At 40.7% G+C, this 15,853-nt stretch overlaps 1 protein-coding gene across 2 annotated transcripts in view; it reads right to left on the bottom strand.

Moving 5' to 3' along the window:
• sema3d (sema domain, immunoglobulin domain (Ig), short basic domain, secreted, (semaphorin) 3D) overlaps positions 1–15,623 on the bottom strand; it is a 33,276-nt gene extending 17,653 nt beyond the window's left edge. The window contains exons 1-7 of one of the 2 annotated variants that reach the window (XM_034141827.1): positions 15,349–15,623; positions 7,851–8,108; positions 3,960–4,120; positions 1,740–1,802; positions 1,530–1,649; positions 1,351–1,444; positions 721–849 (exon numbers count right to left, since the gene is read on the bottom strand). In XM_034141827.1, coding sequence (XP_033997718.1) covers positions 721–849; positions 1,351–1,444; positions 1,530–1,649; positions 1,740–1,802; positions 3,960–4,120; positions 7,851–8,058 — 775 coding nt within the window. In that variant the 5' untranslated portion in view covers positions 8,059–8,108; positions 15,349–15,623. Of the gene's footprint in view, positions 1–720; positions 850–1,350; positions 1,445–1,529; positions 1,650–1,739; positions 1,803–3,959; positions 4,121–7,850; positions 8,109–15,348 lie in introns of those variants that run through there. The other variant, XM_034141828.1, reaches the window with a different exon arrangement.
• Between the last annotated feature and the right edge of the window lie 230 nt (positions 15,624–15,853).

Raw genomic sequence — 15,853 nt, 5'->3', positions numbered from 1 at the left:
TATTGCAGAGAAATGACTTCACTTTAGCTCCACCCCTAGAATCAGAGCCAAACCCCAGAGGGTGATTCTCCGACAGGAACTGCTTAATGTATGCTGCTAACACACGCGACAGAAGGTCAGTGTTAGTGCTGCAGCATTGGAAAGAAGTAACAAAGGCAGAAACACTGCAAGAGGTGACGTGTTCCCTCTCTCTCTCTCTGCCTGCCCTGCGCCAACACAAGCAGTCCTCAAACACCTATAGAGAGACGGTGACGTAATTACTCCAAATATCTCTGAATGCCTGGTTGTGAAATGTGGAGACCATGTGTAAGGATTTAGATCCCGGTGACAACTGTTGATACACGACGACCCATCAGTGGCTGTAAAACACTTGAGACTGGAGACTGTAAACACAGAGAGAAGTTTCCTTCATCAGTGATGACTGGGCATGCCCGTGTGTGTGTGTAAATGTGTGTGTGGCTTTGCGCTTGTGTGACTAAGCTTGTGAATTTTGTGGCACACTGTAAATTCCCCCCGTAGGTGCGGTCCCTGTTCAGCTATGGCATTCATATAAAAGTTCCAGCTTAATGAATAAGTGGGCTGTTTCCTCCGCATTGGAATGCCAATAACCATCCTGAGGGCACAGAGAGGCTCTTTGTATCAGTGGAGAGGCGAAAAAGCAATAACAAGTTTTGAGTGCACTCAGCGTGCTAATGTGGATATGTGCAAGCATGTGTGTACCATTGATCCAGTATTCTTCAGACATGTCAGTGCGTATGTAGTGCTGGTCAGGTGGAGGGCCGAGGGAGCGTGTGAACGTTGTGTCTTTGCCCAGGAAGTCTGATGATGTGCCGGCATACAGGTACTGATCTGGATTACAAGCAAAGGTCAATCAATCACCACACATATAGAAGATTATTGTACAAGGAAAGTCAAAGAGCAGTAGCCTCTCACAATCTAATTAAACATGTACACCAGAAGAAAATTATTCAAATTTCAGTTTCCATTTCTAGTTCGCTCCTTCCATTTTTCATTGACTTACCTCGGTGAACTCATCTACAAAAACATTTCAAGAAACAAACATGTGAAGGAGAGATAAGGCTCAAAAGCACTTGCTGTTTACAAGTGTCTGCCAAGTGACTGTGTTGCTGCCTGGGAAATGTCTGCTTGCTTTGCTTTCTTGAGCAAAATAATTGACAGAAAAGTGCCAGGAAAACAGACACATGACAAATGCAAATTTACTCAAATAGCTGAGTAGAGACTTAAGGAGAAACATCATTTATTCCTGGTTTAATGGTGCGTGAAGCCAAAGAAATCTGGTGCGGGACAGATAAGGCAAAAAAGGCCTGTCAGAGTGTTCTGTGATGGTACCTGTGAGGACCGAGGTGAATGGCTGCAGGGGATCAAAAGGACACTTCAATCTGCCAGACTCCACTGTACTCGACAGCAGTTGGAACACGCCATCCTAAGAGAAAGTTTCACTAAATTAAATCCTGACCTTGTGTCAAAATGAACTACTCAAAATGTTCTCTCTCTCATGTCTACTTTACCTCTCTGCGGCCAGTGATTTCAATAAAAGCACAGGTGGGGTGGAAGGAGCCTGTCCCACAGCCATAAACATGTGTTCGGTTGTAGTTGTGGAGGACCCTAACAAAGTTAGCACACTCCAACTACGACAAGCAGGGACAGAAAAAAGGGCAAGGATTAGCTATTATAAAATGATGAAGAGATGATATGATTTGAAGTAGTCAAGTGCTCACATTTGCATTTTTTCCTGCCAGTTTGCACATTTCGACTCGGTCCCTCGGAGCAGGCCAGTTAATCTAATGGCAGATAAAAAAAGGAAGAACATTTTCACATCTCAAATGCTAAATACATCCTCACACAGTTATTTTCCAAGTATATGTAACTATAATTTAGGTGTTTAAGCCTTTTTGCACACTGTCATTAACATATTAATTGCATCTGTGCCAGGATGTTGAAATGCAATAACACCTTTTTAAATAATGAAATAACAATAAACAAGTTCAACCTGCTGAAGGTTCAGAAAGCAGCTACAAGACTTCTCATAACATCTAAAAGGGGAGTGCATAATACTCGTGTTTTAGTATCTTTAATCTCTATGCACTTTAGAGTAGAATATAAGATTTCATGGATCGATGTAATGGGCTCTCCTGAGTAAACTCATGACCCCCTCACCTTAAATGAGCCTAAGTGCAACTCACAATCCTCCAGATAGTCCTTTATAGTAGCTCTTAAAGGCTAAACGCAAGAGGAGGCCAGTCCTTTACAGTGAAGGCCTCTCAACTGTGGAACAAAGTACCAGAGAAGTACAGGTACCATAGTTCTTTATTCAATACAAAATCCCCTTCAGAGGCATAATATTATTCTATATTTCTGTTTCCCTCTGAACTTTTGGCGTTTGTATCGGTTGGTCTTCTGTTATTTTTAATTTTGCATTGTACTCCCCCTTGGCCTGCACAATTTCCAGTGTAATATTGAAAGTGCTATATAAATAAAATCAGCGTTGCAAAATGTTCACTCCTCACCTCTCTCTTTGACAATTGAGGATTATTAAAAAGCTGAACTCAGTTGTACAATAATTAACGGCTCCAGGTGCTGGTACGAGAGAGCTATGGACGTATAAAATCAATGTTCCCCATCCTGTTCACACATGTGTTATAACAGGCTTAAGTGCTTAGCGTGTTACCTCCCCTAAATCCTACCAAGGAGAGCTATCGCCAAACATATTCATGGGTCAACATACGCTTGCATAAATATTAAAACATCTTATGATTCCATATCAATGCAATGCCGCAAAGGAATTCATACAGAAAGCCAGTGTTACAACATGATGTGTCGACTGAGTACGGTGTGGAGCCTGTGAAGGTCTTAAACTGGTTTTAAAGTTCAGAAAATGAAGTAATCAGTGGCCCAGTTTAACCATAGCATGTGTGGATTGTTAAAGACTGTAGTAAAAAGTTAACAACATAGCAGCTATCTGCTAAAAATCAAGGTAGAAACACCTGGAAGGTTTGCTCAGAGATTATTTGTTTGTGTTTCAGTACCAGAGGGTCCCTTTCTTCGAGGTATGTCTCTTCATTAACTGATAAACACCAAGATTGCTTTTCTAGATCATATTCACTGTAAAGGGCTGGTCCCAGAGGGCAAAGACAATTAAACGTTCGGTGCATATCTCCCTGGCATCAGTATCAATAACCATCGAGGCAACAAAAAGACAACACTAAGAGTTAAAATAACCAGATACAAATCAAATAAACACACAGTCGTCCCACTTGCGGATCAACCTCAGCTGCATAAACACACACTCACATCTACAAACTTTAACATATGGCATCTGTCCAAATGCATTTGTGTGTTTGTGTAAGTGTGAGTGTGTGTAGTCCTTAAATGTGTTTATACTTGTGCGTGTGTCCTCCAACATGGTGACCCTGACCTCGCCCGACAGACAGTTTCAGACTGTTGGTGACTGAAAGGTGAGCTCTTCTCTAAAACAATACACGTCAGGGTTCAATTCAGCTTTACAACAAATGGGGGAAAGAAAATCACCCCAATTAATGACAAGCTTCATTTAAGGGTCATGGGCTGAAGCATGTGGAGTCTTTATGATCTATATAATACTGAGCTGTTAACAGTAAATGACAGAGGATATTAGGACGTTTGCATGTCTAAGGACTGGGTCATTTTACTCTGTGTGGAGCAGATACTCCATCTCCTATTGAAAGTTCAATATCTTAGACCACTATTTTCTGGTCAGAGGGTGTTGGGGATTCTTAAAACAGCTGTAAACACTTCAGAGTATACCAAAACAACCTGTCATGTATAACAAATGGCCGTGACAGCTACAAACTCACAATCTGCTGTTTATGTATTGCACTAGATTGAATCTTGGCCTTGGAATGTTTAATATTGTTCTATATATAATTTGCATATTCTGTATAATTCCCAACATGGTTTACCTTTCTTGGGGCTCTGGCCAGATTGTCAGGGTCGAGCAGGTAGATGTTATCCCTCGCTCCCAACAGAAGACGACCCTTCTCCTCATCCAGCAGCAGCGAGTGGGAGTGGAGGCCATCGGAGGGGCCCAAAAACACAGATACACTGCCGGCTTGCAGCAGTTCTGGCCCAGAGCAAGTAAAAGAAAGACATTGACACAAACAAAGAGATTAATACATCTCTGCAGTACAATGTGTGCATTGAGCTCACATCTAAAAATGCACCATCTAGCATTGAATTACACTATGTTGGACAAATTATTTGAGCAGGATTAGGCTGTCAAGTTTAACTTATTCTCTTCAGTTCACTCATCCCAAAGACAAGCACTGGGTTTCCTCTTACATAAAAGAAGACAAGTCTTGGCTTGAGCTAAAACATGTCTAATCCTCTGTGGTTTAACACCTTAGCTACACATGCTGATAGAGAAGAGATACAGTAGCAGACTCATTTCACAGCACAGTACTTTGGTGCATGCACTATGATATATCTTCATCAGGGTATTTTCATAAACCATGAATAAATATCATAGTTGAACAGCAGATGTTAAATGTATGTTTGATGTCCAACAACATTCATCTCTCTTTCAGATCTTTCCTGACTAGACCTTATTTTACAAATGACTGAACATCTTCAGAAAACATGAACTTTAGCTGTTCCATAGGCCTGTCATGGGCAATGTGAGATTAGATCATGATAAGATCATGTGGAATACCTGGTGCTCAACCATAGGATGATGATGTAGTTTGCTTTTAACTTCTTTATGATTTATAGTTGTATATTTTAAATAAACTGTACATAAAATGTAAAATATACGGTGCAGTTTCGCTTTGATTCACAGCTTCCATATCTGACTACATTCTCAGCCCAGTATTGTGTCCTTGATCTCCTTGATCTTAGTAAATATATTCTATCACCAGGCTCTTTTCATTTCACCAGTATAGCAACATGCCTTGAATAAACACAGGCTCAGTGTGGGGGAGTCCTTTGGGAGTCACTCTGAAAGGATTGACATTGTGATTACCCTCTTGGTGTGAAGGATTGGAGAGGTTACCAACCTTCAATATTTTAACTTCTACGACCCCTCCACACCACGCAATCTTGCTTTAATACCTCCTCCTTTACACAAGCTAACACACACAGCACTGCCACATGCTCATATCTCACACCCCTGAACATCATGCCCCCAGCAGACTAACCTCACTGTGAGATTAGGCCTGCTAGCCTTTGGCTAACGCTAATCTGCTCTGTAAACACGTAGCACTATGAGCCCATTCAAACAGCCTGTTTAGCTGTTGCCGCTTACTATAGTGGTCCACACCTTCTCTCAGAGAGGAGAGCCCTCATCCCCCTTAACAGCTGTTGATTAGCTCCTCTGCTGGAGCTCTGAGGCACTCTCATCCACACATGTATTTGAGTAAGACATCACCATGTCGGCTTGCTGCCAACAGGTTTAGGTGCTGCTGATTAACTAGATTTAATGTCTGCTATTGTTCAAGAGCAAACTATCTAACAAAGGATGAGTAAGGTAATGCTTAATCATCCGCAAAATTCTGAAGGTTGAATTTTATATAAGAGCATGGAAGTGGAAAAGATGTTAGTTGCTGCAATGATGCAGAATATAAATCTGCCATATGTGCTGGAAGAAGAGTCACGTCATATGTATAAGACTTCCCTACCTCTTAATGTGCTCTGCATTAAGCTAGCTAAGGTTAGGCTGTATTTCTCACATGATCATTGTCTTTGTTCTGCCTTTATTAAAATGTGGTATATGAGGTTATGTCTCTGGATTCAGAAGACACAGAGTAACGTCACAGCCAATAATGTTTATAAGAACGTATAAATAAAGAAACCGTTACTTGTGAACTTTTTGCACAGCCAGATGAATCACTGACATGTGTTATGATGTGTGGTTTTTAAGGAAATTAGTTAGTTAAATACTGCAGCGTTATATTGTGGAACTTTTTACTATGAGGAAAATGTCCTTTAAATTGAGCTTATACTCTACAGTTTGACTTGTAAAATGTAGCTCTGGAGTTATACACACCACAAAACTAATGACAGATTGCAACGACGTAATGAACTAATATTGGTCGCACATGAAGAACAAAGTCATCACAATAATCTGAATGTGCAGCATATTAAAAGTATTTGAACCAGATGACTTTATTTGGAAGAAGGCCTCGATGTATATGATGTGGATCTGAACGAAACTTGAACTTGTGTTTTTGAAGTGGAGAGTTCATAAGTTTGGGGAACAAGGCAGTTGTTTTGGAGGTGTTCATTCAATCAGGGATGATTTTGCTTTGATCGTTTCACCCTCCACTCATTGGAGTTGTGCTTTCACTGGGGGGGGGGGGGGTTATGTGATGGTTGAAGAGTGATCACTGCTGGGTGGTGTTGCTTTTGAAGAGCGTACACTGATGAGACGATGACAAGTTATGTGTGAATGATGTGGGCATTGGGTTGGCGGTGATTTTGCTTTTATTTAGCTTCTTCTTCGATTCGAGAGAGCCAAAAATGGACATTGTTCTACAGTTGTTAATCTGGTGTCTGAAAAGAAAACCATTACTTTCTCAGAAGGCCTCTTGCATGAACAGCAAAGTTTAGTCATAGTCAAAGCTAAGAGACACACCCTGATAGAGTATCAAAAAAGTTTTCTCATATATATGGCCCCATTAAAATGCTATGTGAAATAATAAAGTGCTTTATTTTATTATCTGGTGGGTTAGGAAAAAACATTAAACGAGACAAACTGTAGACTAAATGCTAGAATAACTGCTGAGTAAACACTGTCCACAGCAATCATTACTCCTTCAGCTACTTACATATATTTATGTTGGACACACGGGACATACATGTGTATCTATTTCCAGCCATGGGCTTTGGAAGTCTTTGACCAGAAGAGTGCCTTTGGAGGTTAAAGTCAGAGTGAGTTTACTTTTAGGCAAGTGGGAATTCAATTTTATGGACCAAGACTGAAGTTCATTTGTGTGGTTTCTGGTAGTTGATACAACGCATAAGGGACGGAGACTTTGAAGTAAAGTTTACACGGGAGTTAAGGATGGGTTTTAGGGGGAACCATAATTCAGCTTTTCTCCGGTGGCACAAAACAAACAGTTGACGCAAAACGAAACACATAGACGCAGTGCACATTTGCCGGGACCGGCTAATATACACACAGCGGCTTGAACGAGAGTCTCCAATGGACCGAGAGCATCACCATGAACTGTTATTCTGCATTGGTTGTATTGTACAAGAGTAAGAGTTATAATAATACTGAACAACAGCACATTTCAATAACTGATTGCAATTTTTAGTTATACGGTTATGTCAAGATGGCATGTTTGTCAAAAAGTGACAAGGGAATATTCTCATACCCATCTAACTTTACAAACAGGGGGGATTAAGAGGTGGGCTAATGAATCAGTAAGTGAGTCTTATAGCTCCTACTCGACTTTACAGTGTTGTTTCAAAGACCATTGACTTTAACAGCGCAACTGAGTGTAATATACTCTCTTTTTACTTTTCCTCTTGGCATTGTGCACAAAACCGCAAGAGAATGAGAGACACATAAGGACAGATGTTATAAGGAGAGAGAAAAAGAGCTAAACAATGCCTTTAAAGATGCAAATTGAATGTCTGAAATGCTTATGGTAATTTATCTCTTATATACAATAAGTACAGATAGGTGCAAATGTGCTGATGATAAAAGTTGTAGGCACACAATGAAATATGTAAAATGAAATTACCCGAACGTAATGTTGGTTCAAACTGTAATCAAATGTACTAAAGTAAATGTCAATTATGGAACAACATTTAAAAAAAATCTCAGACAAATCAAAACTTTTTCTTACCTTTGTAGTTGAGTTTGACCCTTGGGACAGTTTGTTTGATGCTTGCTCCAAAAGGCAGGGTGGCCAACAACATCAATCCCACTAATGTGAACCCTGGATGGGATAGTACCTTAATCCTCTTCATTTTGCTGCCATAATTACTGCCAGACATGCAGTGTAGAGCCCCAACTTCATTCCGACTCTGATTAACAAAGTCCCCTTTCTTCATGGTGTTTGGAGTGGTCTTGTTCCGTTTTCACTCTATCCTTTTCTGCAACCCTGGAGGTAGACCGGAGTAGTCAAGAGTCAAGCAAGGGAGGAGCAATCATACATGTGTGTGTGCATGAGTGTGTGTGCAGTCTCATCTAACTTTGCGCAGGATATGCACACGGGTTTCTGTTGTGACTATTCAGTCGTTTCACCATGGAGCCCTGCAGGCATGTCCCCTCTCTTTACCCGTCCTACATCAGCTGCTGCCTGTCACTGGCTTCCCTTTTGTGTCGCCCTTAAATCTGTTTGCCCAAAACAAAGGTCACTCTAACAAAACAGTGACATTCTACAATCTTTCACTCGGCTATGCCTCTTTCACGTCCTCCCTATCTCCTCTATCTTCTTTTGACTTGGATAACTCATTTAATTCTTAAGCTAAATGATACTGCTTTATAGTTTCAGCATTGGTTGATGACCCTGTCATCTCCTGCTTTATGTCCTGTGAAAAAAATGGGCCATGTAATGTCTGGGACTTCACAGTGCATTAAAGAGGCCTGTAGCACAGACATTAGTTCACACTCAATGCAAAGTGAGACATATGAGTGAACAGTCATGGGAACACTTTCTGCCTTTTCTAGCACTAATAAGCAAGAAGGACGTGAGCGACGTGTACAAATTGAACATGGACAAAGTGAAATCTTTGAGGATGAAACTTGAAATCCGCCATATGGCAATGTTTTCCTTTTGAACTAGCAAAGATGGTAAGATTAAAAGTTGTCCATTTTTCAGTGGGTTTGTTTGGTTACTCTTTTCTATGTGCTGATTTCCAATAGCCTTGTCCAACCTGTTCTGTGAATAAAACTATGCTTTTTCAAGCATGCAAATAGAATCATCCCACAAAACAAAGGACATGCAACTGACAATAGAGAGGATGTTGTTTTCTCTGCTAACATTATAAATAAGAGATTATTAGAAATAAATCAGAAACTAAGAGCTCATTTACAAGCAACTAACAACTTCTGCATGAATTTAGAAACCACTCTCTGGTTATTCATAGGTATCTGAATTGAAATGTATTTCTTAGTTTATTGTTGCTGATTTACTCTAATCAACACAATTACACAAGTTTCTTTCTTTGTGCCAACTCAAGCAAAGGGGTGCATCCTTAACTCAACCTTCCACTGAATTCTGTATGCCAGTTCTGTATGTACAGTAGTGCATCACCCTGCCGAAGAACAGTGTTTTTAAACCTGCATTCCTGCACATTCCACAGCCACCTAGCTACTAATTAACCAAACAATCGATGAAGAAATTAATGAATGCATCAAAAGAATGCCTCCCCCAAAGACCTTACTGCTAAATTGCCCTCATTACTTTCTTTCCACCCCCATGTCCGATAACACAAATCAACCTGTCTTGTGACAACATAAACAATGTCAACCTAAATGAATAGATCGGATGTTTCAAACACTCACACAGCTCAAGTACTGAAACCAAGCATGGTGACTCTGATGAAGACGCATTTGGCATCACAGGTGCTCTGTAAATTAAGAATGAAGTCTTTCTCTTTGCACTGAAACAAAGCATGTTGAAGAATTGGACGTACAGTATAGGGAATAAATAGGGCCAAATATTGTAATGTAATTAGAGAAATTGACATTCAATGAACATACGTTAATTCAAGCTTACACACACAGATTTGCATGGCATGTTGGCAGACAAATTCAAGCTGTAAAAGTACAACATCATTCCACCTCATTTCTTTTCCCTCTCCAGTTTTGGCATCTGGTGTTTGAAACTTGAGCTCATTACGGAGAATCAGGGCAGAGTGGCAAACATCCAAAACCCCGTAGCTCCAAACTGGAGAGGATTAGACCCTGATAAACAGACTGCGGTTTACTTAAGATGACAAATTGAGGCACCTTCACACCTTCAGGGTTAGAAATACAGATATAGAGCTGTGTGTGATGGATGGGCAATCGGCAAAGAGAGTGAGAAACGGAGCCGGTTTAAAGCTGTGCGGTCGTTGCACACTTTGTGAGCGACAGTGATAGTGCTGCTGGTGGGGCTCATCCTTCCTACAGTATCTTCAGGGGCGCAGTGACACGATTTCACCCATGTGAGTAGCGTTCGAGTAATGTATCTCTCTTTACCGCTTGAGTGCCACCATCTATCAGCAGTACAGGCCTGTGCAGCACCCCTCTGGAAGAATACACCCCAAACTAAGGAGGAAGCTCAAGTGTTAGAAGAGCAGGATTTGTTGAGAAATAAGTGGCAACAGGAGATCGTCACACGATATAGCAAGGGTGGACACAATATGCGTTGCCAGTCAGTCGATACTTCGGAAATGGTGGATAATGGAGATGAAAAGAGAGATAGAGAGAAAGAGTGTGAGAGATAGAGGTGCAAAAGAGAAGAATCAGACAGCTTGTGCCATGTGAGTTAAGCTAACACCCCTGTTTCCTGGCGGCTACAGCCCCTGTTGTCTTTGGCAGCATGGCCGGCACACGGTGCAGGGGGTGATGGGAAACAATCCTGATGGCGATGGTGACAGATTTAAAGCTAGCAGCAAATATGGTGCTGCTTGCTTCAGATCTCGGCCCAACATATAGCCTTTTATAGATGTCACCACCTCAAATAAACCGGACTTTCCAGTGGTGGGCTCAACATCAAACCAATATGGTGTGCGAAGTCAACGACCACTCACCAACAGCCATTAATTACCGATATAATCTATTTTTACTAGGGTGATATGTTAGACATGTAGAGTAGCCGGACTTTTAAAAGAAACAATATTCACAGAAGTTGTCAGCAGACATAAGGAAGGAGCAGATGGTGAAGAAGCACTCTGGCCATGGGCATTTTCACACAGAGACCACCCCTAATGAGGCATTTAGCAACACCCAGGTGCCCTGTAGCGTACATTATTATCAAACCCCTCCATCTCCACAGGACAGAGTGCATTAGCAAGGCTATTTGTCTTTATTCCCCGACCACAGGCACTGACCTGGCAGAACAACATAGGTAATTGTTTCTAGCTCTCAAGACATTCGTTGTTTTTCTTGGCAACAGTCAATCATCTTTTTTTTACCTTGTATTTAAGCAAGCATGCAACTCCCCAGTGAGTCTGTGTGAGTTCATGTCTCAAAGGGAACATGCAGGACAGCCACCAGGCCACACTGTTGGTGTGTTCACTTAACACAAACGATAAAGCATATAGAAAAAGCATTAAAGTTGTTCTGCTGGCTATAACATATAGTTCGGATGGCAGTAAAAAGGAACACTAAACATTGTTCAAATACAGACGCAGAATGTTAGCTTTATGTCTTGGCACTGTATATATTGTGTTTTTTATTTCAATAACAAACTAAAATACTTTTGAAAATAGCACTGTCAGCTCTGTCTCCTAAGGCTACCAATACAAAATATGAATGTTCATCTATAGGGTCCAACAGTTTGTAATCTAAACTATTTTGCCTTAATAATGTTAACACATCAAACACTAGGTACAGCTTAATGGTATTTAACCGTATGCTGAGAATTAACTGTTGCCACAGAACAAGTAAATATGAAACATGTGATCCTCGTGGCTATGTAATATTTTTCTGGACTCAGATCAAAAACCTCAACGTAAATACTACACTAAAGCTTTTCAGCGGCTTTTGTTGTATAGCTCCTTTTTTTCAGTACTTTGTTTAGTCAAGTCATAAAGTAAACATCAAGGCAGCAAGCTGTAATTCATTATAGATTCCAACAACAAACATTACCCCACATTATCTGAGTGAAACACCGTATCAATCCGCACAGAATGTGTATCTCTTGGGAAATTACATATCACTCCGAAACAATGAATGCAAAAATAAATTGCCAAAATATCCCCTTGCGCGCAAAACCTAATCATCCAAACCGAGTGATCAAGACATAGATGGGCTTTGAAGTTAAAAATGCAGCCATTAATTAGCCCTAAAACATGAATAGATGCTTAGTAGAAAAACATGTGAGGTAGGGATATCTAATACCTCTCCTTGGACTAGAACAGGGATAATTTGATCCCTTGACATTAGGAAAGTCTGTATTTCCTGCAGCCATTTACCTGCAAATAAATCCTATAAATCAGAAAACCACGGCTGTCTGACTTCAGGAGGCCCCTCTCACACAACTAAACAACTCTGACAGTTAACTCAACTGCTAGTAAAGAAGAGTATGAGAAGATTTCTCAGAGTGAATCATTCCGGCCCTGTTCTGCATCACATAAACACATTACAACCACATTAAAAATAACAGACATCTCATGACAATCACGCTTGGGAAACCTCTACGCATGAAATCGGTGGACGGTAATGCCCAGACCGGACTACATTCCAGTGGAAGTCCTTGCTATTTGGAGGTGAAGAGTATGTCTGTGGCGAAAATCCTAAGGATAGGGATAAAAATACCAGCCCTGAGTTCCTGTCTGTCCACATTTTGTCCCTTCCTTAGTTGTTATCTGAAAACACTGGTAAGAAATACTCTACGAAACTGCTGGTATGGTAACCAAATACACCAAAGACACATAATATTACTTGTGTTGCCTTTGTTTAAGTCTCGCTTTATGTTTAATGTTGCTGTTTAATCCTCCGATCTTTGTCAGACAGTGCCAGCTCGGGTCTGCTGTCACACTAAGATTGAATGGAGAGGTGGGAGAGCGGGGGCGGGAAGAGACACTGGATCTGGGGTTTAACTCCTTTCAGTAGAGAGGATGGCTACGGAAAAACAAAGTGGAAACAAAGTTGAGAGGCTATTTAGAACAGAGAGAAACAACCGTGTAACTGAGACAACGGAGTATGGATATACATGCCGATTAATATGGGACAACAACACAAGTAACTCTACACATGATGAACGGGCCATGACCCAAGCCTGCATCTCTGAATGTGTATGAGAGTCTGCATGTATGAACATATGTGCGTGTGTAAGCTAATACCATCCTGAGGTAGGCAGATGGGAGTAATAGGGCATGAAAACACTAAACAGAGACTGACAGTTGTAAGTGCTCTCACTCTCCTGACGGCCTGAGGATATAAGGGTACACCCATGTATGCTATGCAACAACTCCTTTCAAGAGCATTACTTACTTAAACAAATGTGGAAAGTATCTCTATTGTTCTTTCCTAGTCCTGGGAGAGCTTTTGTTATGTGGTTATCTCCACCCCAGCTCCAGTGTAGTTTAGTACAGACAGAAGGAAGGCCAAATAGCTGCAGGGCAGGCAAACCTAGCCGAAATGTCTGTCTGCAAGTCATTGGCACCTAGACGTTGTAGACTTTTTAAACACACTAACATCACCACTGCAGTAAAGGTGCTTGCTACTTTGTATGTGTTCAAAGACGCATTCTGGAAACTCCATATAAAAGGATAACAAATCTGTTTCAATAATGCTCCCCAACCAAATCCTGTTGAGTTTTGAGAAAGACCTCTTTAGGTTTGTAGTTTTCATCACCGTCCAGGAAAAAGCTTTGAACACCATGACGCCGTCACAGAGCGCAGGAATGGTGCTGGAGGCCATTCATAACACAGCTTCATGTTGTTGCTGTGATTATTTTACGGGTAATGTTTGATCGGTCCAGACAAGCAACATAGAACACAAGAACAGTGGTGAGTTAAAGCACAGGTGGTTCAGGGTTAGCACAATGAGTTTGAAAACATTGATACATTGAACAAAGGGAAGGGAACCACGTACCAGAATCGCATTATAACTTATTAACAAATCTATTTTCCAAACTATAAAAGAGCTCTCACAGAAATTAGACTAGAAACCTTTTTCAAAGCATGCTGTCACTTTTCAAAATTCTCTTCCAAGTCCCAACGTACATTTCCAGGTTGTGATTTCAGCCGCAGCCCATAGTCTGCTCCATCCGCAGCTGCTGTGTATACAGTGGTCTGCATTAAGTATTCCTGGCAGACACCACTTCAGTGACGTAACGTTTGGACAATGTTTAAAGGAGAAAATCAGACAGGATTTTTCGAAGTTGTCTTTCTGTGGCCCGAAGCAGAAATCATTTATTTTCCCCAGTCATGCTGATCGAAAGCCCTGAAACACTGCCAGGGAAATCAATATCCGCACAACTCCCATCTCTCTTTCTGCCTCACTTCGATAGTTTCTCTGCCTCTATAACACCCCTTCAACACAAAGCGCCTTGTAGGGAGTTAGATAAACCTTTAGAAGCACAGTAAGTGCAGAGTGGGTCCTTGAGACTGTTTGATTTACAGGGAAGGGAACGATGGTTAAATAACTACACTAAACCCACATGGCTGGTTTTTTTCCCAATACGCTAAACCACAGAAACACAAATATCCCAGTGAGTTCCATAAGTTAAGCAAGTAAGTTCACTATAGCATGTTTAATGTACTGGAGAGATGCAATGTGAATACTTGGATTATCAAAGAGGAGTGAAAAGGCTGTGTAAATGCACTTTGTCACATTTAATTTGAGGTTGAAGCCCCCACATTCACCCCCCTCATCAAAAACTGTCTAAACACATGTCAAGCACATTTGGTATACCATAACATTCTGCCACTCAACCAACTTCTCATATATTTATATCTATCGTGCCCCATATATCTGTCAGCGGATTAAAATAAAAATACACTGTGACACATTGACATGAGGTTGCACATTCAGCTTAATTAACTGTAAAGTGTGAATATATTAATGCCACATTTATGATTTTACATCCTAAAGGAAACTTTCAACCCATTAGTGTTAGCACCGTTAAAAAACACATTGCTGTTTTCTGTTGAACATAATGTAAAGATCTTTGATTATTTTACATTTTCAGCAATTCAAGAGGGTTATGCTCCTCATCATTAATACAAAAAGAAGAAAAGCTGTCCTGAATTTCTTAAAAAGTTGACATTTTAGAGAGACAAGCCCAAAATCCTGATTTTCAAAAGTTGGATTTAGGAAATGTGTAAAGTTGCAGAAGTAATAGAATACTGTACATGAAATATCAAAATGTTAGATAGACACGTTATTGACGAATGATACGTTTTGAAAAGTAAAATATAACCGGCATACACCATTGTGTCAAAACCATATGAACATTAAATTAAATTAAAGTAAAACCTGAATTGATACATGGCTCTTTCTTCGAATCAGCTAAGCTCTGGACAACATCAATCACCGTCGCAAGAGACATTACACATTACACATTACTTCGAATTGGAAAGTCAATATCTACAAATCATGAAATGAACTTAAAAAGTACATCAGAGTTCCACGTTACGGCATGATTTGCATCTTCGTTGTCGTTATTGCTTGTTTCCTCTTACCTGCGCATTTAACTCCGTCTCTTCTCACATGCAACACATGCCCACACAGAGGGCAGAAGCGGCACTGTCCCTAATTGTCTGACGTTCAGACAAACGTAATCTTCAGCACGGACACTTGCGCGACGTCGTCCAGACCAAAAGGAAATGGATGGATAAACTTAAAACTTCCCCAAAGTATTTCCACTCCCCTTAATTGTAGTCAAACGCACTCTTGCGCTCTTGAACTCTCGGTGCACTCTCTCTGTGTGTATGTGTGTGTTGGATGGCTGGTTACTCTGTGGCAGTTCGCCCCGGGAAAGACAGACGGTAAACTCCCAATTATGCTCCTGCTGGAGGGGAGGGGCCCTCAGCATCTGCAGCTGCCAGCCAACACTGAATTGAGAACGTGGATTGTGGTAAATTCTCAAATTGTAGAAACACCAGCAAAAGTAGAAGTATTATTTATAAGATTGATTTTAATTTTAAAACATATAATAGAAACCAGCTAAGTAGCCTACTTAGCTGG

Source organism: Trematomus bernacchii, unplaced genomic scaffold (genome assembly GCF_902827165.1).
Source record: "Trematomus bernacchii unplaced genomic scaffold, fTreBer1.1, whole genome shotgun sequence".
NCBI lineage: Eukaryota > Metazoa > Chordata > Actinopteri > Perciformes > Nototheniidae > Trematomus > Trematomus bernacchii.
Note: the sequence above shows the minus strand (reverse complement) of the source record. Positions and strands in the feature narration are given on the sequence as shown.